The following is a 27,200-nucleotide window of genomic DNA, read 5'->3' on the forward strand; positions in this document are numbered from 1 at the left end:
TCAGAGCCTGGAGCCTGCTTCAGATTCTGTGTCTCCCTCTCTCTCTGCCCCTCCCCCACTCACACTGTCTGTCTGTCTCTCTCCCACAAATAAATAAACATTAAAAAAATTTTTTTAAATATTAAAAAAATAAAAGAAAAAACATGATGGCACACTTTGGTATTGTCAAAAGATAGTGTGATAAGAAAATGCTAAAAATCTTAATATTATAAATAAAAATTTAAGTTGATGTTGATTTAGCTTGACCAGGAATAAATGAATTTATTTTATCTGATAGATCATTAAGGCAAGTACCACTTATAAAATTTACAAATAGAAAGTAATATGGTACAGATTGAGTGGAACTCTTTAGAGACATGAACGAATAGAAAAGGAAATATTCTATGTTTTCAACAAACTTTTAGCACTTGCCGTGCTCCAGGCACTGTTTGGGCAATTGGGATAAGTTAGAAAACATAGTAACAGAAATCCCTGTTTTTGTGTCACTTAAATTCTAATGTGGAAAGATAGATAATACACATTAATAGTAAATGTATACAGTGTGTTAATAGATTTTAAGCATCCCTGGAGGTGAACTAGAGAGTAAACTATAATATTAAATAGGATTATAAAAGTAGACCTCACTGATCAGGTAAAATATAAACAAAGACGAGAAGCTGTGGGAGTTGATCATGCAGATCCCTAGACGAGGGGCATCCCAGCTGGGATGAGCATCTAATGTAGAAGACCATCTGACATTGTTCAAGGACTACATTAGAGCCATTTTCTATAATGGAGTGATAGGAATGGGGATTCGGAAAAGACGGGATCAGAAATGATAGATGATGATAGATAGATAGATAGATAGATAGATAACCATATCTTAGCTATTAATCCTCTTTTGAAGTACCTCACTACATTCTTTTTTTTTAAAGGCAGCCTAGTAGACAGGTTGATGATGCAAATAGCTTAGTATAATCAAGGAATGATTTTTCAAATTTTTCACGATTCTGTATTCTACAAATCAAGTACTAATCCTGTCCATAGCTGTTTAAATTCACAGTTGGACTGATGCTACCACCATGAGAGAATTCTAAAGCATTCACCTTTCACTGACAATATTTAGGGTTACTTGTTTTCTGAAACACACATCTTTAACTTCCTATTTAAAAATTAGATTAACAGGGGTGCCTGGGTGGCTCACTTGGTCAAGCGTCTGACTCTTGATTTTGGCTCAGGTCATGATCTCTCAGTTCAAGAGTTCGAGCCACTTGTCAGGGTCTGCACTGACAGTGTGAAGCCTGCTTGGGATTCTCTCTCTCCTTCTCTCTCTGCCCCTCTCTCACTCATTCTCTCTCTCTCTCGAAATAAATAAACTTCAAAAAATAATTAGATTAACAAATATAAGTTGTCAGAAATAACATTACATAAAGTCTTAACAGAGGTTATATGTTCTTGATTCCTCTCATATCTGAAATGGAAGGACATGTTTATCACAAATGACCACCAAGTTACGAACATCAGAAACAATGGAAACACTCCATTTTTAGGCCCAACTTCATTGTATCTACTCATAAAATATCCTTATATTCCCTGGAGCAGGGGAAATTTAACTTATGTGCTATACCAAGATGAGCACTGCTAGAAAACTGGAGGCATGAAAGTGCTATACTTGTTTAATATTTTAGTTAGCCTGGAGCAATGATAATCACAGACAAACTCTATGAAATGTTATTTGTGCTCACATAGTTACATTAATTTTCTTTTAATCTTTGTCTGCCCCAGGAAATATTTCAATTGAATTTTACATTTCTTTCCAAGAAATCAGGAACTCTGGAATCCAGTCTCATTTACTTTAACTTTTTTTTTTCAGTTATTGCCAAACCTAAATGAATTCAAAACCAAGAAATTATCTTGGATTTATTTCTTCAATATATAAAATTGACATGCTTTAAGTGAACTTTAATATAATTCCAGAATCAGCCTTACTCATCCAAGGTGTTACTCAACTTTTCACTTATTACACATATATTTATTTAATTCATTTTAGATATTCATCTCAATACACATAAAACATAAAGTGATAGTTTCTCCTAGAGGTAGTATGTGTAGTGGCTGCAAAAGAAACTCCGTAGTCATATACTCTGGGTTCAATACTACACCTCCTCCTAGCTGTGTATTCTTAGACAAGTTAACTAACCTCTCTTCCTCAATTATTGTGTGACAAAAATGGGAATTAATAATGACACTTGAAACATAGTATAATGGTGAGGAATAAATTATGGTGAGTAATAAAAAATAGTACTGTAAACTGCTTAGTGTAATGCCTGTCTTCTAGTAAGAATTCAATAAATGCATACTATTGTTGTTTATATGCGTATGTGTTCATTAAAAAATATCCTATTGTGTAGTTACATTATTACTTAGGAAATCTAGGATGGTTTTCCATTTTTAAAATGTCAGAACTTGAGCAAAGAAGAATAGTGAAGTCTCTGAAACTAATGACATATCTCAGTTTTTCAAAAGGGAGATGAAGAGCAACTCAAAGCTTCCAGTGAATTGATTACAAATATCAAGGCATAGCATTTCAAAGATGATTAGAATGACTCACTTTGAAAAGAAAAAAAAAAAAAAAAGGAAAACAAAGTTTAACACATTTTGACACTTGGTTGTTTTTGGTCCTTGGATAGATTTCAGCGCATATCCTGGTACTTCTGTAAAATTTCAAACAGGTGCACTACGAATCTCTGAGTTACAATTTCAATGTAGTTTTAAAAAATTTATAATATAAGGGCAAAGAGAGGGGTGCCTGGGTGGCTCAGTCGGTTGAGGGTCTGACTTCAGCTCAGGTCGTAATCTTGTGGTTCGTGATTTCAGGCCCCACGGCAGGCTCTGGGCTGACAGCTCAGAGCCCAGAGTCTGCTTCAGATTCTGTGTTTCCCTCTCTCTCTTTCACTCCCCCATTCATGCTCTGTCTCTGTCCCTCTGTCTCTGTCTCTCTCTCAAAAATAACTAAACATTAAAAAAATAATATAAGGGCTAAGAGAGGTATAAAAGAATTACAAAGTATTTTAAAACTATGTTCATTAACTTTAAAGGAAGAGTGGACATTATATGCATGAGTGAATTCTTGCAGGTTTTAAGTAGGTTCAGCAGCCTTGGGAAAGTGTCTGAATATCTAAGTCTATTCTGTAAACCTATGATGAGTCACAAATCTCAATACTATCACTTACAAAATGAATCCTAAGTAAGGCTAAGGTTAGAAATCCATACATACAACTTAAGATTTTTTTTTATCAGCAATGTAATTGAAACTTGACACTGAATTTCAAGTCCCTGCAGCAAGCTGATAGATGAAAAAGCAGATACCCAAATTAAGAAAACCAGAATTTAGGAACCAGATACAATTGACAATAGATGTATCAAGTTGTGTTCAAATTCACCTGAATTTCTTTACTTCTTGAGTAGTTTCATCAGTCTCACTGAGAAGTCATACAAGATCAAAGGATACATAGCAAGAATCTGTAAGAGAGTCAATCTGCCTGTCTTAAAAATAAAACAGTGCAGATAGTAGATTTTAAAGTTCAGCAGAGATCACCCTGTACAACTCCCATTTCTTCCCATCCCCACATAATTTTCTTGGTAGGTTAAACCGAAATCTAGAGTTAACATTTTCCCCATCTTCCAAAGTGTTATTTTTTCCTTAAAATGTGTTCCTGTTTAAGATGAAGAAATATCGTGATAAGAAGCAGAGAAGCCAGAATTATTTTACTCACACTCTTGTCATTCTTTGGGGCTGTAAACCATAGCTGCAAAACGAAGTCAACGATAACAAGAACTACAGTGGCACATATTTTGTCTCAGGAAATCAGTCCCAAAACAGAGTAGAACAACTCAAAGATCATTTTAGCTCAAAGTGGGAAAAATGATTTGGTTGTAATATATAATAAGATTATTGTAAAAATTGAATCACCCAGGTCAAACAGTTGGAGCAGTGCTTGGCACAAAGAGAACACCCCCAAAATAATAATTATTTTTTATAACTCTACTAATAGTCTTTAATTTGGCTAATATCAAAAAAGGCAATATCTGGGAGCACCTGAGTGGACTAGTCGGTTGATTGACTCTTGGTTTCAGCTCAGGTCATGATCTCAGGATCATGAGATGGAGTCCTGCATCAAGCTCCACACTGACCTGACTTAAAGGCTTAGACTTACTTTGGTACTCAGACCAATTTCTGTCATCACTTAGGGAATCATATCTCCCAGATCATACTTAGAGAATTTTTAGTGAATCTCATTATACTCTAGATCATTTGAGTCCTTTATTGAGACACAATATTACCTGAGGCCCTGTAAATACATAGAGAGTCCTTTTAGATCATTTTTCCTTGCCCATGTGGCTCCCAAATTCTTGGCATCAGATTCTCTGACTCACTTCTTTGATCTTAAGATTGAAGTTCTTTCAATAAGTCAGTGCCTAAGTTATGACCAATCTTTTTACATAGTTTACACGATATACTATATCTATGCTGGAGAGCTTACCCTCCAGCCCCTATTCCATTCAAACAGGTGTGCTTTTTCTTAACATCCTGACACCCAACTCCTCTCAATCACTGCATTGCCTTGAAGAATCATCATGACTCCTGCATGAGCTGCATGTTATAATAAATTTGAGTTCTTGAGTATACAACATATTAAACATTTTGAGTGCTATGAATTTAAAGAAACTTGACTAAGGATGAATGGATGAGCTAGGTATCTGGGCTCTTAAAATATTGAATTAAGTTTTGCTTTTGTACATACTAGCTCTATATTCAGATCATATAATTCAAATTTTGAAACTTTAGATATTCTCCTTTGAAAAAATAAGTTTAAAATACACACCTTGACTTCTTCTATTCGTGAGAGCGTAATGACTATGTGACTTGCTATAATAGTTAGACATATGAACAAAACATATAATAAAATTCTCACACATTAAAAAATAGAGAAGCACTGTAATGCCTGAGAGAAGGGAAACAAATCAAGAGTGCTTACAATACTTAGATTTCAGCCTGGAGGCAATGTTTGGACCATGGTTCCTGGAGGAACAGCCTGGAGAGAATTTCAGGATCCTTACATTTTGTAGCTGAGGAGACAAATATCTGAGTTTGGAGAGAATAAGACAGCTAGAATTTGTGGGACAGATTACCAGAAAGGAGGGAAAAACACAGAGATAAAACTCTGGAAATCTATATTGGTGTACCCCTGAGAATTTTGTTTGAATAGTGATCTTTACAAATGCAGAGTGAAATTTTACAAGGCCAGGCAAAGAACAACTGCTGAAAAGGAATAATTGACAGAGAAATTTAAGTAAATAAATTCCCAGAGATTTCACAGTTCGGGGAATCTTAATGGATATTCAGTGGAGAGCACAAATGGTCAAGCTCCAGTAATAAGAATAAGTAACTCTAACCACTTCCTCAGACCCATTCTAATTTTTTTTTTTTTTTAACAAGCCTCAGGAGGATCAGTATGACCCACAAGTAACTTAACCATTTGCCAGAATCAATTCTAACTCCTTCTAAGGTAATAAAATTTAGCATTAAACAAAATAAAAATCACAATTTCCGGCAACCAATAAAAATTTACTGGACATGAGAAGAAATAGGAAAATATGACTCATATTTAGGAGAAAATTCAGTCAATAGAAATCCACCTGGAAATGATAGATGATAGAATTAAAGAAGAGAAATTCAAAACACTATTAAAAATATATATATTTCAGGGTGCCTGAGTGGCTCAGTCAGTTAAGCCACCAACTCGATTTTGGCCCGGATCATGAGATCAAGCCCCGCTATGGGCTCCATGCCCAGTGTGGAGATTCTCCCTCTCCTTCTGCCCCTTTTCTGCTCATGTTCTCTCTCTCTCTCTCTCTCTCTCTCTCTCTCTCTCTCTCTCACAATAAATAAATAAATAAATAAATAAATAAATAAAGGATTTAAAATATGAATATGATGACAGAAAAGTATATTCAAATTGAATTTCTAGAGATTAAAACCAAGATAGCTGAAGTAAAAATTTCACTGAATGAGATAAATAGATTAGACAGAAGAAAATATCAGTGAACTTGAAGATGTAGTAATAGAAAATATACAAAATGAGGGCATCAGATTCTCAAGAGAAGGGAGAAACTTTTAAACAAAGTGTCAGGGCACCTGGGTGGCTCAGTCAGTTAAGTGTCCAACTCTTGATTTCAACTCAGGTCATGATCTCACGGTTTGTGAGTTTGAGCCCCACATCGGTCTCTGCACAGTGCAGAGCCTGCTTGGGATTCTCTTTCTCTCCTCTCTCTGCTTCTATCCCACTCATGTGCTCACTCTCTTTCTCCAAATAGATAAATAAATAAACTTAAAAAAAATAAAAAAACGTCAAGTGTCAGCAGCTTGTAAGACAATAACAAGCCATTTAATATTTTGAGTACCAGAATTAGATGGCAGTGGAAGTGGGAAACAGCAAAATTGGTTGAAGAACTAGTGGCAAATTTTTCCTCACAATTTTAAGAAAGTCCTAGCTACCTCAAAAGGTGGTCATGAGTGCCAAATGAGAAAGTGTGCATAGAGAACATTTTTTACTTGTGCTTAGTCAATATAAACATTCTCATTGTTTGTTGTTTATAAATATTTTCCAGATATTTTAGATTCTTCAAATAAAAGGCATGAAACAGAGGCATTTTGCTCAAGTTGGTCTCATATTCAGACATGTTATGTACATGATAATGATAATACAAATTAGAATAAGAGGAGGAAGAAGGAAAAGAAGAGAAAGAAGAAAAATATTTTGGGATATACCTCCCCTGGTCCTTTGTTAGTTATATGCTATAAACATATTCCTCATTCAACCTTCACACAAACCACATGGTATAGCTGCTCTGTTATTATTTTTTCAAGTAAAAAATGAGGTTCAGAGATATTATATAATTTGTCAGCACATAGAAAAAGGTGGCAAGCCAGAGATTTAAACCTCTATCAGTCCAAATTCAAAAGCATATCATTATACCATTTCCCATATTCTAAAAGTATGAGCATGAATGCCTCCTTAGAATGTATTTTTAGCCTACACTGCCAGGTTTAAGAACCATGTTGATATTTTGTTTTATATCTTTTCCTATATGAGTTTTAGGCCTTTCAAAATGTATTGTGTAAATGTAGGTAATTTTCTACACGCAGAATTCAGGCTGTCATTTATTTACAAGAATAACTGATTTGCCAGATTGATTCTAGGGCCTTTTCTAGAGTCTGTAGTGTAATCATCTGTTTTTACAAATAAGTTAGTGTATTTTATATTCTGTTGTTTATCTGTCTAAACAATTCAAGAAATGAGTTTCATATGTGGAAAGATAAAATTTTAAAAACTTTTTATCAACTTTTTAAACATAAATGCTGTCACCAAATGAAAAAAATGTATGCCATGAATTTCCTTATAACTGAATATTTAATAAGTAAGTTATCACACTTCCAAAATGCCGTTTAACAAAACCTCAAAACAGTAGCAATCTTTCTTAAATTCCAAAATATAAGACTAGAAATGCAATATTTAAGTCTAGCACATATTTCTTGTAGGCGAATTTTCTTACCAAATGTGTTGGCAATAATGTAGAATATATAGTTGGGGTTATGTCCTATTCATTTTTCATCAGAAATTGAGCAAAAGTTTGACTTAGTCAAAATTCTTAATGATAATTATAAAATTGTGAAAACTGTGAGTTCTAAAGCTCTGTCAAATAATTTAGAGCCATGTAAAAATATTTATAATAAAGATATTTATTGGAGTTTTTTTAATTTTTTCTAATATTTTTTCAATTTCCCCCTGGTAGTGTTTCTAAAAGGAAAGAAAAAATGAAATGGAGATATAGACTAAATTATGAGATTATGTGAGTCCTCATTTGGTATTTTAAAAATTTACCCTCAATCTTCAGAAACTCTATCAAAGTAAACATTGACTTAAAAAATAAGTCCACACTCCTACTTTTTAAACAATTCACAATTTGGCCAGTATCTTAGCTTTATTTCCCCACCACTCCTTGGACCCCCCACTTCACAATGTATACCAGTTAATTCACCCACCGATTCTAGACAGCTCAGAGAGGTACTTCTCGAATTATTACATGCATATGAATCACCTGGAAAGTGTGTTAAAATGTATATTCTTGCTCAGCATGCCCTGGGTGGAGTCTGAAAGTTTGCATTTTGTAAAATAATAACAGCCATTTTTTATTAAGGTATAATTGATATATACCATTATGTTAATTTCAAATCCACAATATGATGATTCAGTATTTGTATATACTGCAGAATGATCACAGTAAGTCTAGTTGACATCCAACACCATATAGTTCCGATTTTTTTTTTCCTGTGATGAGGACTTTTAAGATTTGCTTTCTTAGCAACATTAAATATGCAGTACGGTATTATTAACTATAGTCACCATGCTGTACATTACATGCCCATGGATAGTCTGCATTTAAAAAAAAAAATTTTAGCCTTTATTTATTTTTGAGAGAGAGACAGAGTGTGAGTGGGGGAGGAACAGAGAGAGAGGGAGACACAGAATCTGAAGCAGGCTCCAGGCTCTGAGCTGTCAGCACAGAGCCTGATGTGGGACTCAAATCCACGAACTGTGAGATCATGACCCCAGCTGATATTGGACACTTAACCGACTGAGCCACCCAGGCGTGCTGGATAGTCTGCATTTCTAATGAGCTCCCAGGTGAAATGATATATCAGACAGCACACTTTAAGTAGACTGGTTTTTAGAGGATTGCATGCTGTTCTCCTCTTAATCCTCACAGACTGTTAGATGTGACCTCCTTGGGCTGCTATGTGAATGCCCATTCCCAGACTGAATGAGCCAATGTCACCTTCTGCTCAGAGAAAATCCTGTATGTACTCCTTCAATTTGGAACAGAGCCTTTTAGATTGTGGTTTCACCAAGGGAGAGGCAAGTGCTACTAAAACAAATGCTTTACATTTTGTTTTAACTTACGATCTTAGTCTTTAGCAAGAAATGCATTGGTACCACATTTGAGGACTTACTCAGATACCAATATTGGCATATGCATGAGATTTTCATCTATATTCAGATTGTCTTTGTTAAGTGAATTATTTTACCTCAGAATGTTTGCACTACTACCAATTATTATTCGTGACTTCGTTGCCAACAATTATATATATATATATATATATTTTTTTTTTTTTTTCTCTCTCTTTCAGGGTTTGAACCTGAAAAGACTGGAGGCAGTACAAGGAGGGAGAGAGGTAAGAAAGTCTAGAGAGAGGGAGAGGGAAGAAGAAAAAGTGGTTACAGTGTTGCAATGATGTGGTTGGTAATGGTGACTGATGATGATGGTGATGGCGATGGGGATGTGTTGAGAGGAATTTTGTGTACATATATCCCATTCACTCTGGTCATATTTTACACATTTTTCTAAATGTATCTTTGTGCTTGTTCCTCTGAAGCCTAAGAGAGTACTGATTCTCTGATTAGCTAAGCATTGTTCCTGTTAAAATGGATTTTTATAGCAGCAAGACCCTCTAGATGGGGAAGAAAAGCCTTTTAACCAAACATTACAGTGCAATATTTAAAATCCCTCACTGAGAAATTAGCAAAATTCTTACAACGCAAATGTTGTATGACATCTGGGATTTTTTTTACTCTCCTATCCAAGGCCACTGGCATACACTATCAGCCTGGCATGCATTATTAGATAGTGGAAAGTTGCTTTGGGAAGAACAACAACTTTAAAACTTTCTTTAATTATTGTTTACCCCAGATGCTTTATAAAGAGGGGAACTTTTAATAGTATCAAACAAAATACCGTATCTCACACTTTATATATATATATTATGATTTGCCTTAATCTTGCAGACTTAACCTTGATTAAATTTCTTTCCATGCTAAATATGTGAATGCTGTACTTTGTGATTTGGGTTGGTGGGGATGGAGGAAGGGTGGAATATTAACATTTAATATTTTCTTTTTGCCCAAAAGGTAAGTTTATTTTTTAATGATATTTATATAATATTTTTTGGGAAAAGTGAAGTTCTTTGTCTTACAAAAAATAATAGTAAATATTACTCCCTCCCCATCTGTGGCTTCTCTTTCTGTAAAAAGAGGTTTCTTCTGTATTAAGCTACAGAGTATTTTCCCTTCTTTCTTTGCTGTTTTAAATTCCAGTTATGTGTTCTTAGTATTTGGCATTTTAGATCCTAGTAAACTTGTTATTTAGGGACTCTTTCCTATTTATTTGCTATTTTCCATCCGGAATAATCTATTTCTTTTGAGCGGCACATAACTGGCTCGCATTGGCAGGAGAGCTGGAGAAAGTGACATATAGATACATCTTTAGGTATTTTTCATGTTGTAGGAAAGCAAAGTAATAAGTATATGGTCATTTGTAAGACAGACTGTGGGGGAAAAAAAGTGTGTACCATGGGAGGAAGACCTCAGAGCCATATAGTTTCAGGAGCGTAACTGCTGTCATTCAGACATGACCAAAATGGATGTACTTAGAGAAAGAACTTAACTCATCACCTCGTAAGTGAAAGTTTGCACCCAACCAGTGCTGCCACACTTTATCTCTGCTGATCCAGTGCCTTTAAGGAAATCTGATTTGGAGTCACCCAGCTTCTCCGTGTTGGCTCCTAGTCCAATAACAGCTATGTGTCCAAAGAAGGAAACTTAAATCCATATACACAAATAATGGCATTGCTAAATGGTAGCAAAATTTTGCATTTCCTTATCAAGCTTTGGTGATTTCTCATGTTATTTTTAAAAGCCTTATGACTGATTTTTATTGAAAAGAGTTACTATTAAATTTTATTGCTTTTTTTTCATGTTCTCTGATTTTATTTTTATTAGAAATGCACTCATGGGTAAAAGAACATGTTGATAATGTGTTTAATTTTTTTTTCTTAAAACTATGTTATGATTTGCATGAAAGTCAAAATTGTAATGACCTACAATTTAATACATACATCTGTATAGAGGGGACGACATGATTTGGGTCTTGCCCTTGAGGTTAGTGGAGTAGTTGTGAAGAAGGTAAGTTTATCAAATTGATGATAGCCCAGTATTCTCTCTGGCACCTGACGCCACCAATCCATAATATAAACTAAATGCTGACTATTAAAATTCAAAACAACCACTTTGCTTTATCTCTGTGCAGCACTGGATTACTTGAGCGTACTTCTAATTAACCTAACAGTCACCTTAGTCTTCCCCGTGTTTATAGAGCCCGATGTATTCTGTGGTAAGAAACTTTATTTAGAAGAGTTATCAGACAATTAGATGAAACATGCTGTGAAACTGTTCTGGGAAGTCTTCGTGGTAGGTGATCTATAAACAGAGTCCAATGGCTAGGTTAAAAGTCTCCTGATCTGTCTTGTTTATGCAATGTGATATGTCTTTCTGATTCCTATTTACTGTGCTATTATATGTGCCTTACAAAGATGTATAGTATGCTTCTGATTATGTTAAATTGAAATGTGTGGGTTTAGAAAATTCTTACTCAAAGCATTCTTTTAGAATTCTTTATCCTAATGCTATTGTGATTGATGAAGATTTAATAGCAATGATTACCTCTTAAAATGAATTAATTCATCTTAGTTTAAATGACAGATACTCCCACTAGGTGTTGATGGATATAATACTAAGGGCCTGTTACCAGATATTTATAAGAAGGTTTAAAAAGCGTTGTTTAAAATGCTCTATTTACTTATTTGAGATAATGACAATGGTTAGAGCATGCATGGAAGATTGAAGCAGGCAGTAATATCCTATTTAGCTAAGTGGTAAATACTATTAAAAAGCTAATTACTAGATAGGAAGGCCAGATTTAAACACTACGTGCTGTATAAAAATATAAATTGTGAAGTGATTAAGATATAAATTACTTTTCCTGAGGGAATGGAGACAGGTAGCACCTAAATCACTTGTATTACTGTGAAATATTTGAAAATAGAGATCAACTGTATTTTTAAAAGTTACATTCATATTTTTGCACATTTATACATGCATAATGTGTGTAACCTGAGAGGGCTAATCATAATAGATATTTAAAAAGGGAGATTAGTGGAATGTTGTACAAAATGTGATTATTTAACTGCTATTTCTACCTGATTGTAAATGAACTCCCTGCCACCGGTAAGATCTTGTAACTCATAGAAAAACCTTGGTAAAAAGTCACTGGCTGTGACACACAGATAAATCAATGTGTCTCTTTTCTCAAGGAATTTCTGTTCTACCATACAGTGCTTTTGCTGTTAAATGTAGATAAAATCAAGTTATTATCATCGGTTTCCTTAAAAGACTATATAACTTTGTTACTTCAAGTGATATTATGTGTTCCAAGGTACAATTTTTGTTTGTTAACTTATTAAGGATTTGTCTATGTGCATGTGTGTGTATACACACTAGTTTTTAGTGGCAAATTGTCTCTACTTCCATCCTACCTCAAAAATACTCAGTCATCCATATTCTGGATATCTTATATCACAAGTCTAAAGACACATAACATGTGACTTGATATCATGGATGAAGATAACTAATTATTATGGTTGTATATCTAAATCAGGGTTAAACATTTAATTTCAGACATTTTGCTGAGTGTGGTAAGCTAATATGAGAGACAATAGAACTTTTGGATTGTGACTGTGTTGTTCGAAGTTGACAGAGATTCCAGAACCATAGAGGTGATGGAGATAAAACACAAGTATGTGATGATCAAGGATCACTTGGTATATATAATTTGATGTATATAATTTTCAGAACTCAGATCTCCCAAAGTTATGAACAGAATAAACAGAGATTATGTTGCCATTCTTTATCTGGAATTCTGAAGACAAGATTAATATTGATGTACCTGAAGATTTTGAATAGTTTTATACTCTTATAAAACAGATTATGAACACGCTTCTCAAACATCTGAAAAAAAATAACACTTTAGATAATTTCTATCATTCCTTAGGAATATGACCAAAATACACTACAGACCTATGCATCCATTTTCTAGAAAAATTCCCTGTTGTGGTGTGAAAATATTTCAGTGGATTATATTTGGCCATGATATAAAAAATCCCAGCCAGGGGACTGCAATAACAAGCAGACAGATTCTGATAGACACATTGTTAGGAAAAAGTAGATATTTGAAATTATTAAAATAGCTGATTTATGAAAGTGTCATTCTCAAAAAAATCATGAGCATGTCTTGCAAACTACCTGTTTTATAGTCCAAAATGTTTCACTTTGGCTATTGAACTATGATATTCCCAATTCTCTATCTTGTTTTGTTTTGTTTTGTGTTTGTTGTTGCCAAAACCATAAATAGGGAATTACAGATGACGTGAGCTTCTAATACTTAAGGAAACATAATTAGAGAACTTGGAAAATGTAGATTGAAAATTAAATGTTTAGTTAAATGCTATTTACACAACCCTACTTTATATTTAAATACATTAATCATTTAAAATAATAATTTAAGATTTTTCTATTTATATAAGATGCACTTAAGCATATGATCTTTCTAAAAAATAATTATTTTATTTTATAAATAGTGAATTTTATGCCTTTGCTAATATGGTTGGATAGACTGTATTGTTTATCCCTTGAAAAATTACAAATTTCTACTTGAAGCTGAAAGTCAATTTTAAATTTGAGACTTAAAAGGGAGAAAATTCAAAGAATAAGATAAATGTTACTCCATAGTTCAAAATAATTTCTCTACCTGGAATATTAGCACAAGCATTATATCAAGTGGAACAAAATAAAAGTCACCTTTGATTTTTCTTTCTATATATAACTTAATTAGAATTATTAAGCAGATCACCTTAGGTCTAGGTTATTGCTTAAGTTAGGAAAACTCAGTATTACTTCCTCCAGGTCCAGCAGGTCACTGGAGAGAATGTTTTTTAATGGAATAATAATAATAATAATAATAATAAAGGTAAATATGTTATCTCTAAGAATAGAACTAAACTTGAAGAAAGTGTATTGTTCTTGGAAATAAGAATAGCAAAAACTGTTGAAGTGCCATTGTTTTCTTAAAATCTAATATCTTATGTCATTTTGAAATTATAAAAGATAACTATACTTCTTTTGTGGCTCTCTGCATCAAATAACAGATCTTTACCAAGAAACAGATCTTGATTACCAGTTTTCTTTAATAAATTTTTCTGCAAAACTTTCTTCCATTTCCATGTTTTCTTTATTGTTCAATATGCAGAAGAGACTGAATGTTTCTACTTTTGTTCAACTTTACCTATCCCATTCTTGGTTACTGTAGAGTTTTGTACAACAAGAAATTCTTTGATACCCTCAGTGATACAATGTTGGAAGGGAATTATATATTGGCTAATATTGTGTTCTTTTTTGAGATATAAAAGCTGATGATAACTCTTCCTTTTATAGCTAGAACTATGCAGTGGTTCAGTTTGCTGATGAGATATAACTGGTTTACAGTTTGATTTTGAGATGAAGAGACCTAAAAGGACTCAGTAAAAAATAAAATATTCACTTTTTTCCCCTTCTCAGAATTGACAGGCAATAAGGGAGGTGAGAGATCTTTGTGCTTATAAATTGATAAGAATTTAATTTAAAGAATTACACAAGACCCTAATAATTATTACTGTTTTAACGGTGGTTGAGAAGACAAAATGAGTTAATACGTGCTAAGCTCTTTGAGCTGTGCCTTCCACATAGGAAGTACCCAATAAATGGCAACAATTACTATTAATTTTTCATATTCTCTGATCTTCATCTTTTCTTCTGTCAGACACAGAGTGTCTTGTTTTTGGAAGATTTTACTCTCTACATGAACTAGCCTACACCGTGAAAATCAAAGAGGCCTAACATGACACTTAAAGGATTTTATATTCTGAATTGGTTCTGAGATGGCAAATTTCAAATAGGACAACAAAATGTACTTGGAATCCATCATTGAACCTCAGAAATTCTTTTTTTTTTTTTTTGAATTTGAGAAATTCTTAATTTCCTTTTTATATCATAGATAACAGAAAAATGTATTTAACTTTTCCACTTAGCATTGTTTGCAGGGAGCAATGGATAAGGTCTATAAGTTTTCTAAGCTATTTTTCACATCCTCCCTATTTTCTGGATGATCTTTAAATTGGAAGATCTCTTCCATGCTTATAGACCACTGACATTCCAAGAGACTGTCCAAAAGAAACTCGTTGATTAAGCATAACTAAGCTTATTACATCCACTTCAGTAAGAAAGAACACATTCTTAGTAGTATCTCAGATGAGGAAAAAAATCCAAAAGAGGTGCACACCATTTAATTTTTATCCTCCTCCTTTTGGAAATATTTCATTATCTAGATTAGATATTCCTTGACTATGCACATAGTGACAAAACAATATTTCCCAAGAGAAGCAGTAAAAAAAAAGTGGGAGGAGAGAACAGTGAAAGGAAGCCAGCCTCAGCAGACATGACATCCCTGTGGAAGGATGAAGGAGGACTTACATAAAGGCAACCTACTACATATAAACACAGAGACCCACACTAAATAATATTTACAACATGTTTGAACAATAATTTGAAGCACAGAGAATTCCGTCAAGCAGAAATCCAATAATTATGTTCTTGTCAAAGTTTCCCAAAATTGACTCTGTAATTTCAGATTGTACTGGATGGAATTATGCCAGTTAGAGACACATGCACATGAGTTTAAATATAAAGTAATGGGGAATTTGACCTAGAGGGCCAAATAGATTAGGAAGACCACATGAATATTTTACCGGGGCAACTTCCCGTCTTAAGAACCTGGCCTAAGCCCTGGTAGGGAACCTGATAAACTCTCTTAACTCTAAGCAAAATGAAACTAAGTGGAACCAACAAAATTAAACTGAGGAAAGTCCTTATAAAATTTGGAAAGGGTACCCAAGAGGTAAAGTTTATCTAGAGGAAATTGGTATGTCAAAACCTTCTAAACTCATGAGTGCTTGTAGTTGGACCTCTTCTTATTGATTCAGAATGGAAACTCACGAAAAGAGACCACAGGTATCTTCATATAGGACAAGAGCTTTCAATTTTAGTTAGATAACCAAATGATTACTAAAAAATATTCTCATTTCTAGGAGGCAGAAACCCTGTGTTTGGGAGATTGACAAAAAGAACTTAAAGATTAGACCAGTGCAGGGGTTACCTCACTGTTGCTCTCAGTGAGCCCTCTGAAAGAGAGACTTCAATGGCCTCAGAGGATCATGTTTCAAGTACAGGAGCTCAAGTCAGGTTGCACAGGGATTTCAATGAGACCTCTTGTGTACCTCTGTAATTTTTGGCTGTTGACCTAACAAAGCACCACAAGGAAATAAACCTTTTGATCAAGCAAAACTAAGTTTATTAGATCTGCTGAAATTAAAAAGAACACTGCATTGACGAAGTTTTAGTAGGTCTGTAAATAGGAAAGTTAGGAGGATACAGAGAATGGGAAATGTGGAGGATAGTTAGACAGTGGTAAAGTCCATGCAGGATGATTTAAAGGCAAGTCTTGTAGGGTGCCTGGGTGGCTCAGTCAGTTAAACAACTGACTTTAGCTCAGGTCACGATCTCATGGTTTGTGGGTTCGAGCCCTACATTGGGCTCTTGTGCTGACAGCTCAGAGCCTGGAGCCTGCTTCAGATTCTGTGTCTCCCTCTGTCTCTGCCCCTCCCACACTTGTGCTCTCTCTCTCTCTCTCTCTCTCAAAAATAAATAAAATGTAAAAAAAAATATTTAACAGCAAGTCTTGTAAAGCAGGTAATAGAGACTAGGCAGGATTTATGACATGATAGCTTTGTATTGATGTGCACAAAATAAATGAAGATTTTGACTTCAGAGTTCTTAAATGCATCATATTTTCTTTGCTTATCAGTCTGTTTTCAAAAATATTTGGATATTTGTAAGGATTTTTAATTTAAAGTGGATTTTACAAAGAGATAAAGACTAAGAAGGATTACAGTAGAAGGATTTTTACTTTCAAATCAATATAAATTTAGATATATTTTTATAAGGAAGATATATTGTTTTTAGAATCAGTTAACTCTGGGGATGCCTTCAATTAAAAAGATAAAAACAAATTATGGTTTTATTTCACTGTCTTATATGTTTCTTTGAAAGTACATTCTTAAAATCAGAGATTTCTTTTTGCATTGTTGCTGCTTTTTGTGAATATACAGTTATTTCTTGACCTTTATCTGTGTCAATTGATACAAAAGAAAATTTCTACTCCAGATGGTCTAATTAAGTCAGCCGGCTTTTATCAGAGATGTATTTATTCATATATAAATTAGGAGATCTCTTATGATTCCTTTCTTAATTACAAATAGAAGCCAATTGCCAACTCAAAAATATACAGAAGAAAATGAACATTTAAAAAAATTATGCTTAATCATAACTTAGTAAGAGAATATCTTTTCTGTTTTGTTTTAGATTTTCATGTAGAACAAATAATCCCCATAGAAATGTTCAATTGTATTAAAATTCTGTAAGCCTACAAGAACATGTTGCTTCTCCTTCCTAAAGAACTTCACTGCCTTCCTTTTCTCTACTTGGAAATAGATCCCCAAATCTCTTACTATCTTTTGGTCATTCCTTCAGTTGAGGACAGTTATTTGACATTATGTCTAATTTCTGTTTATATCCTGTGCTGAAATCTGTCCCTTTAAGACAGTTCTCTGGACATGGATACTCAGCTTACTGGAATGGAGCAATCCTGTTCAGTTCCATTGTTGTCCTTTAATTATATCACAGGACTTTCCTCAGTCCCTAATCAGTGATCATCACATTGTTACCTAGAATGTGATCTAAAACCTTTAAGTACAGTTACCTTATAATAAAATAATATATTTAGGATTCTTTAGCTTCTAAGAAACATTGTATTATTAAAATATTATATAAGCAATTGTTTTAATTAGATTAAAATATAAAGATTAGAGAACTTCAGACTCATGAAAATAACAGTTGTGGTCAGAATAATAGCTTGAAATTCAATTGTGATGATGTAGTATATCAGAGGCCACCCTAGCGAAGTAGCACAGACTGGGTAGCTTTAACAATAGAAAATTTCTCACCCATCTAGAGTCAGAAGTCCAAGATCAGGGTGTTGACAGGTTTGGCTTCTTCTGAGACTTCTCTCCTTGGCTTGCAAAGGGCGTGGTCTTTCCTTATATGGTTTGTCCTCTGGGCATTCACATCCCCCACTGTTTTTTGTGTGTTCAAATTTCCTCTTATAAAAACACTAATCATATTGGTTTGGGTCAACCCTAATGCCTTCATTTTACCTTAATTACCTCTTTAATGGCCCTATCTTCACATTCTAGGGTACGTGGAGCTGAGGTTTCATCATATGAATTTTGGGGAGACACAATTTAGCTGATAACACACACTAAAAGTAATAGAATGGCACCAACCCATTTCCCTCAAAAGAGAAGTTTCCTTTCTGCCTTTCACTTATTTACTCAGAAGCATCTTTTCTCTTCAGTAACCTTGAAATTTGATTATATTCAAACTCCATCCATCAACAGTAAAAAATAAAATAAAATAAAATAAAATAAAATAAAATAAAATAAAATAATACATGTGAACAATTCCTTATCTGCAATTCTAACATTAATCCCAAATGCTTTGAAAACAGGTATTTCCCAAAGGGAAGTTCAACCTCATTCGGTGACCCAAACTGACCTGAACTAATATGAACCTATTTATAGTACTTTTTTTTCCAACTTAGTTTGGACATTTATATGTTTGGCTACAAAAACATCTGTACATTTGTACAGGCTGCTGCTACAAACTCTACTTAAGATATTCAAAACATATGGTATATGCTCTGTATTACGATTTTAAAATTGGGGCAATTCTGAATTACCAGATACATATGACCCTAAGAATTTTGAATAAGGAACTGTAGTTCTGTTGTAGTATACATTTTACTCTAAACCACTAGAAAAATAGAGTCCTGTGTCTTCACCATAAAAAGCATTTGATTTAACACTCAGTAAGTGCTTGTCCTGTGTTACTAAGTACTTACCATCGTTGTAAGCACTTTATACATATTCACTCATTTAATCCTCACAACAAACTTTTGAAATAACCACACTATTATTCTCATTTCAAAGAAGAAGAAAAATAAACAAAAATTTAAATAACTTGCCAGAGTCTTATAATTACTAAGTGGTGAAACTGGGGTTCAAACCTAGAAAATACAACTTCAGAGTAAAACTTCAACATAGCACCATGACTCAGGACGAGTAAAATGAAAGATTTACCACAACTGGATATTTTGACTCCTGGGATTCCTCAGGAAAATTATCTAATTTTTACTCTGTAAACATTCATGTTTTCTCTCTCTCATTTCCTCTTTCCCCCTCTATCTTCTTGCCCATCTATTGATTGCATATCAAAATCATCTCATCCAAGACTGTGACCACAGCTACAATTTTGTCCTGGTTAGGGACTGATTAACCACAAAGAATAGAAATCTACTTAAAATTTATGTTAATTTAATAGTGGCAGGTGCATCTTTGCAGAGAATATTCTGGACTGTTTGGAAAATGATCAATCAGTTCTTTTTCTCTATTTCTTTATTCTCTAATTCTGTCATTTTTCTGTCTTTGTAAACTAGGTAGCTTCTTTACTCTTTTAACATATACTTTGTACCCCCCCTCCCACCATTGACTACCTTCAAATGACGGTCTCAGCTATCTACTTTACAGCTGGACAATCACTTCTAATTATAGACAATGTGGTGTGATTTCCCCCAACTCATTCATATGCTTCAGTCAAATAAATGCACTTAGCAACAGGAGCTAGGGTAAGAAAACATGATGTTTTTTTTTTCTTTCTCTTTATTTCTTTTTTTTCTTTTATGATGTTCAAATGATAAAACACCATTTCACTCGTCCTGTTAGTTTATCACTGATGATAAACTCATGATCTGGATGTTCTCTTTAAGACCGTTCTGATAAGGGAAGATATACTATAAGTGGCTCTTTTGGGATGGAGGGTGAGGCACTGTTTTCTGTTTCTTTTATTATTTTCACAACAATAAGAGTTGGGTTAGGAAAATACAAATGTATCTGAAACAGGCAGCCTGTGTCACTTTCTGCTTGACTGGGGTTGTCCTCTTAATTACATCCAGATAATCATTGTGAAATTAACTTTTCAATTGTCCCTCTCTCTGACTCTATTATATCTGGAGTGGGGTGCATTTGTGGGGGGGGGATATTATCTTTCACTGATTAAAAACATTATGTCCTATAAAGGGAGATATATAGTTGAAATGTAAGTACATTGAAGCAGTTTTCTATCCAGATGCTATCAATCCAATGTATATCTGATCCATTGTATTTCTTAAACCAAATTATTGCTGATACGTGAATGTTGAACATTAGGATGACCTATACTTCTCTTTTGTAAGAGAGAATTCACAGTACACTTGCTCGTTCATTTCTGCATGGCATCATAGACATTTACAAATAGGACCTAGAGGAATATCCTCTAAAACAGTTGCGAGAAAATAAAGGCTTATGGGAATTTGTATTCTTATTTGTAAGTACTCAAAAATGTTAGATTCAAAATGAGTAAATTAATAATATTTAGAAATTTTAAACCAAATCATGAGTATTGTCCTGTGCTTGCTCATGTAAAAATTACTTGAAATTAGATTTATTTAATATTATAGCAGTCTTAATTTTAGAAATTAGACACATTTGTTGAAGCACATGTAATCAGCTTTAACATTCTGTGCATACTGTGTATAACCATTTGGCTACCTTTTACCAAAAATGGAAAAAATGGTTTATTTTGTCTTTCTTGCTTCCAATTGCAACCTATTAAAGATGTTGTTGCTTTCTCCTCTAGCAAGTTATATTTAATAATGTATTTGCTCTAGTTTACTTTCTGGAAGTAAAGGTCACAAAGAATACTGAGAATAAGTAGTACCTAGTACAAAAATGCCAAAAGTGGACAGAGTTCGAAAGTTTCAGGGAGAGCAGTCTTCCAATTTGCCTTGCAAAAGATATTACTAATCTTAGCAAACAACTTTTGATGAAATAAAGTGAGTGATAGCCATGTTGAAAATAGTTCAAGACTTGGCAACAAGAAAATGAATGTGAAAACCATATGGAAGAATCTGGAAAGTGAAGAGAATTGACAAGAACAAAGAGGTGATACCTGGAGAACATAGCAACTTCAACATTCATTTCTGAAGAATAGAGTACTTTATAGATGCTTTTGTGTAGAACATAGACAAAGCGAGGTCAAAGAAAACTGCAAATGATTTAGGTGTTAATGGAGCTTCAATAGGATCATAATACAATTTGTATGAATTTTATATATGTTTTGTAGACAAAAGACATCTGTGGCACACAAATTCATTAAATTTTCCCTAATCAAGAAATGACTGTGTAATAAGAGGCAGCATAGGATAGTAGGCTTTTTAGAGTTTATTTATTATTTTGAGAGAGAGAGAGAGAGAGAAAGCAGGAGAGGGAGACAGAGAATCACAAGCAGGGGCTTAATGTGAAGCTTGAACTCATGGACCAAGAGATGATGACCAGAGCTGAAATCAAGAGTTGGGCTTTTAACTGAGCTACCCAGGTGTCCTAGGAGGCTTTTTAGAGAACACATATGTTACAGCTTCCAATTCCAGTTATGTCCTTTGCTGAGCAATATGATGTTGAGCAAGTTGCATAACCTTTCTGTACCTCAGTTTCTTCATTTTAAAATTAAAATTTGTGGTTGTACCTTACCCCATGGAATTGTTATAAATAGATTGAGATTGATATTGCATATGAAAAATAATGGTCTCAAGGGCTCAATGTCTATAAAAATATCCAATATGGAAGTTTTTAATACTGTTATTATTTGTTATTATTACTGTTACTTTGGATTAATAAAGATAGTAGACATTCCACTCTCTGAGAATAAAGCCTCTTAACTCAGCACCACATCTCAGATGGAATGTTTTTCAAGGAAGAACTTTTCAGGGATACTTTTGCAAGTATAACTTGCAAAAATTATACTTGATACATAATTCTATACCTGGTTATCTTATGCTTATCTTACTACATCCTGACTCTTTATTTGTCTCCCCACCAGGCTTTCAGGTAGACAGAGTTCCTCTCAAACAGGTTATTATTCACCTTGCACTCACAAAACCTTGTATCATTCCTGGGATATAGTAAAGCAGCAAATAAATATTTGTTGAGCTGAATATTGTTCCTTTTTGGAATCACTGAGAGTTGGGTTTAAAATATCTATGCCAGTTCCTTTTTATATTGATCACTCATTTATTCCTTTCGCCTTTCATGTATTTAATTTATATATTTTGGTTTCATTAATAAATATTAAAGTAAACTTAGTAAGTGTATTTAATTTTATTTATTCCATTATTTCCTACCTAAAGAAATAAATGCTAATAATGGTTGATCATAATTTAAGTGAATCTGAGGTATAAAAATATGAAATTGTGAGAAAAATAAATATTTATGTAGCCTCAATTGTGGGGAAAATTTTAATATAATTTATATTTTTTTAACTTGTTAAGTTTCATAATTTCAAAGCTGTTGATTCAAGTGAGGTTTAACGTATATTTATGCTCAGAGCGCCTGGGTGGCTCCGTCGGTTAAGTGTCTGAGTTTGGCTCAGGTCATGATCTCACGGTTCATGGGTTTGAGCCCTGTGTCCAACTCTGTGCTGGCAGCTCAGAGCCTGGAAGCTGCTTCAGATTCCGTGTCTCCCTGTCTCTCTGCCCCTCTCCCACTGGTGCTCTGTCTCTCTCTCAAAAATAAATAAACATTAAAAAAATTAAAGTATGTTTATACTCTTGTATAATTCAGGTGGTTAAGTTATCCATTACCCTTTATCAGGATTCCATTATGCAAGGTCTTCAGGCACTCATGATATTCATCTAATATGACCACCCTCTAAACTGCAATTCCCTTTTGTAAAATAAGGCTGATTCAGGTGCAGAGAAGATTAACTGATTGCCAAAAGTTGAACAACACATGTTAATTCAGTGCGTAGATTTTGAAATGATGTAGTTAAGTGGTATTTAAACTAATCTGTAATAATTAAGAAAGGATGCTCTTTAAAATAACACATGAAGTGATATATGAATATGAAGACCAAGAGACTGAGATAAACATAGAGAAAATATTAGTCTTGGGGCAATAAAATTAATTGACAGAATAGGCATTTTTAAAATAAGTTTAACTAACATGATAAGAGATTAAAAAGTAAGAGAACAATGTGCATTTTAAAAATAAAATAGAGTTTATATATATTTCAGGAAGCCATAAATTAGTAGGTATTAACTGACAAAATAGCACGGATAAGTCTTCTTTTCAGCCTGACAGCACAGTGAGTGTAGATTAATACCCTAAATTTGTGAGGTAGTCTGTAATAGAAAAACATTACATCTACTGGGCTCTTTTCCCAGAAAATCAGTGAAGCAAGAAATACATGTATCAGGATAGAGGAAAAAAGAGGGGGAAAAGATGACAATAAAGCAAAAAAAAAAAAAAATGGAAAGAAAAGTAGATGACCAAATTTAATGGGAATAAGTAGAAAAGCTGTACATTTTATATGCAGTCAAATAAAATTTCCCCTTCAACCTAGGAAGGACTACACTCAAAGCATAAACCAGAGTTTTCAGTTATGAGAGGAAAGTTCAAATACAACTTATTTCATGGAACTGTGGGAAAAGAACTTTATAGCTGTGCTTTTAAACCTTAAATTGAGCTTAAATGTATTTTGAAGGTTGTGTTCTGGGATAGCTGAAATAACTCCTATCACCAACCTACTTCCAAATCCAATTGAGGAGTCTAAGCACGTGTCTATAACTTACTAAAGAATTGTTATGAAAAAATTAAGAGTGAGTCCAGTTCCTATTTGGGGCTTACTTACTAAATTATGATATTCCCTAAAGTCCTGATCCTGTCTCTTAGTCCTTCCTCTTGACACATTTTTCCTGAATGACCATATTGACTCTAGTGCCTGTAACATGGGCTATTTGCAGATGGCTCCTATGTCTCTCCAGCCCAGGTCTTTCTCCAGACCTGTGTGTCAGTTCACTTATTGGACATTTCTACCTAAATATTCTTTGCGTTTTATAGATATGTACAAGGGCAGTGAATTCATAATTGTCATTATCTTTGTTCTTCCCTCCTTCATAAACTAATTGCTTCTGCTCTGTTTTCTGTGCCATTTAATGACATTATTAACAATCACCCATCCCAGAAAACATAGAACCAACCTCATTTCTTCTTTCTCCCTAATGTCCCACATCCTCAAGGTCATTTTTCAGTCTCCACTCTACTTCAAATATCTCTCTCTGTTACATTTTCTCATATCTACCCCATTTTCACTAAAAGAATTTGGATCTTCATCACCTCTCAGGGGAAATAGTTTAATAACCTCTTAACTGGTTCTCCAGCTTCTGTGTTCTCCCATATCCAATTTATGCTCCACACTGTTGCCTGAATATAATTATGAGATTTCCTCACTAAAGAATGTTACTATCTTTCTGTCACACAATGATAAGGGCTAACCTCTTTAGCACATCAACCAAGACCTTAGCCTTAACTCTTTTCCAAATTCCCACAATTTCTTCTTCACTTCAAATATGAGGGAATTTTATTCATTCTTTAAGACCCAATACAAATGGAGTCTCCTTTAGCGAACTGAGTTACTCATTCTGTAGTATATTTGTATTTTTTCTTATTGCTACTGTAGAAATAATTACATTGTTATAGTAATTGGCTAACACATGCCTGATATGCTAAAGCCAGAGCTTCTATACAGTAGGTGTTGTGTCTTTTACATATTTCAATCCTCAGAACTTGACTTGAGAACCTAGAACACAGGAGATATTTAATAACATTTGCTGATGGAACGAATGCATGATGTGTTGGTAAGCTCTGAGTTACAGGGGTGACCTTACTGAATTTTGCAAGAATTACCACTAGATGTCACTAGCACATTTCCAATAGCAGCATCTGAGGCAAGGAGAGATAACATTTACTGAGCACCTACTATGTGGCCGTGCCTTTCTAACAATTTTTCGAAATAGGTGTTTTCATCACAAGTCTACCTTGGAGACAGACGCTTAGAATGATTAATAGAGTATACAGCTAGTATTAGGTAGAGATGGGATTAAAATTTACAACTGTCTGCTTTTAAAACCCATGGTTTTCTCACAGTGGCAGCCACATAGTTTCTTTTTTGATGATTGAGCCTATGGCCTCCAAGTGATGAATAGTGTACCTCATCCTTTATATATTCAATAAATTAAACATATATTCCATAAATTAAATATAATTAATAAATTATATATAGTTATGATTATATTAAATAATTAAATATAATTTTTAAATATAATTCAATAAATTAAATATATATTAAATAAATTAAATCCTTGTTGAAAAATTAAGTTAACATTGGGCTAGACACTTTGTAAGACACTTCAGGTTAAAAGTCAGTGACTTTGCTTCTCTAATAAGCTTATAAAACAATCATTCAAAAAATCCTTTTTTTAATCAAACATAAGGATATAGGTTTTGAACAGGTATAGGTAGATTTTTAATACATTATTATTTTTCCAGTTAGCATTTCAAAATTGCTATCTATTCTATAAAACTTGATGTCTAATTTTAGTTCAATAGAAAGAACAGAAAAAATATTATTTGTGATTTGTATCATTCCTTGTTTAGTTTCCAGCAAAATTCAATGGCCCCTTCCCTATTAACTACATTATTAAGTCTTGCCATCTATGGTATTTCACCATTTTGGCCCAAAATCTGTTAGAAATTATTTTAATAGTTACATAGTTCTAAATTTAATTAGGTATTAGATTAGCATAACACTAGCATTATGTATGCCCAATAATATTTGGTTTTCTTGTTGTTATATCCAGTGTTCAATATTTTCTTCTAATCATTAATACCATGCTAAGGAAAGATGCATGTAACTGTATGTATGGGTATGTATATATTTAAAAGTGCAAATTTAGAAAATGTTAATTAACAATATATCTGTTTTCCTTCTCATTTGTAGTAATCTGTCTATGGCAGAAATGACAATTGCAGTTATAGCGAATGATCTTACAGTTTCTTTTAAACTGGATAACTTCATAGGAAACTGAAGCACTGAATGGAAAATAAACTTTTATGGATAAATACCTTTTTATACATCTCCAAAGAATGCCTTCTGTTTCTACGACAAAGGTTTCATTTATAATTATATTCCAGTGCTCTGTTTTGCGTAATATCCAACTTGCAGCTTTCTCATTGATATATGTGTCAGATTATGTCATTTTGAAGATGAGTGTTATGATCAACTCTTCCCAATAGATTTTTTTGTAGATGTTTTCTGTAGTGAAATTCAGGTAAATTGTTCAAATTTAGAAACTTTGATAGTATAGCCTCATTTCCTCCATGGGCAGTCTAGGTAAGGAAAATATGCTTTAGGATTCCCAGTGAATGTGCCAGTCAGTGTTTAAAAGATAACTTAAATTTCCTTCTTCAAAAGAGATGGAAAGAAGTGAATTATTGAACTTGCAATCTGCAGTTTTGATATTCATGTATAAAAGGGGGCAGATGTTCTTTTCTGCTAAATCATTCCCATAATACACTTACCCTGTATTCAGAGATGAATATGCTTACTGCCAAGCCTTGGCTGAAAGTTTCAGGGAAACACTGATTAAACTCCATTGGAGAACAAAGTAGAGAAGAAAATTAGCCATTCAAAATGTAGTGTTATGCTTTCCACCTTTTCTTAGCCTCTCCCCTCCTACAAACTATCTCTGATTCATGCTAGTAAGCTTAAAATGAACGATTATTTTAAATGTATTTTCAGGCAATCATAATTTATATATACTTAATATAATGGCCAGTATCAAATCACTCAGAACATTCATTTTTCACTCATATTTATACAATTTGCATAGCCTCTAACTATATTTTTTGAGATGTTAAAAAGAGAATAAAATAATAGTTAATGAACAGATGCAAAATACAATTTGTGTAATAAAAAATGATTTGTTGGGGCGCCTGGGTGGCGCAGTCGGTTAAGCGTCCGACTTCAGCCAGGTCACGTTCTCGCGGTCGGTGAGTTCGAGCCCCGCGTCAGGCTCTGGGCTGATGGCTCGGAGCCTGGAGCCTGTTTCCGATTCTGTGTCTCCCT

General features: G+C 33.7%; 1 protein-coding gene and 1 long non-coding RNA gene across 2 annotated transcripts in view; one reads left to right on the forward strand and one right to left on the reverse strand.

Moving 5' to 3' along the window:
• CCSER1 (coiled-coil serine rich protein 1) overlaps positions 1-9,896 on the forward strand; it is an 843,785-nt gene extending 833,889 nt beyond the window's left edge. The window contains exon 10 of the mRNA XM_049632119.1: positions 9,233-9,896. Coding sequence (XP_049488076.1) covers positions 9,233-9,337 — 105 coding nt within the window. The 3' untranslated portion in view covers positions 9,338-9,896. The remainder of the gene's footprint in view (positions 1-9,232) is intronic.
• LOC125923685 (uncharacterized) overlaps positions 1-27,200 on the reverse strand; it is a 175,985-nt gene that overhangs the window by 6,160 nt on the left and 142,625 nt on the right. The gene's annotated exons all lie outside the window — the stretch shown is intronic.

Source organism: Panthera uncia, chromosome B1, assembly GCF_023721935.1.
Source record: "Panthera uncia isolate 11264 chromosome B1, Puncia_PCG_1.0, whole genome shotgun sequence".
Classification (NCBI taxonomy): domain Eukaryota; kingdom Metazoa; phylum Chordata; class Mammalia; order Carnivora; family Felidae; genus Panthera; species Panthera uncia.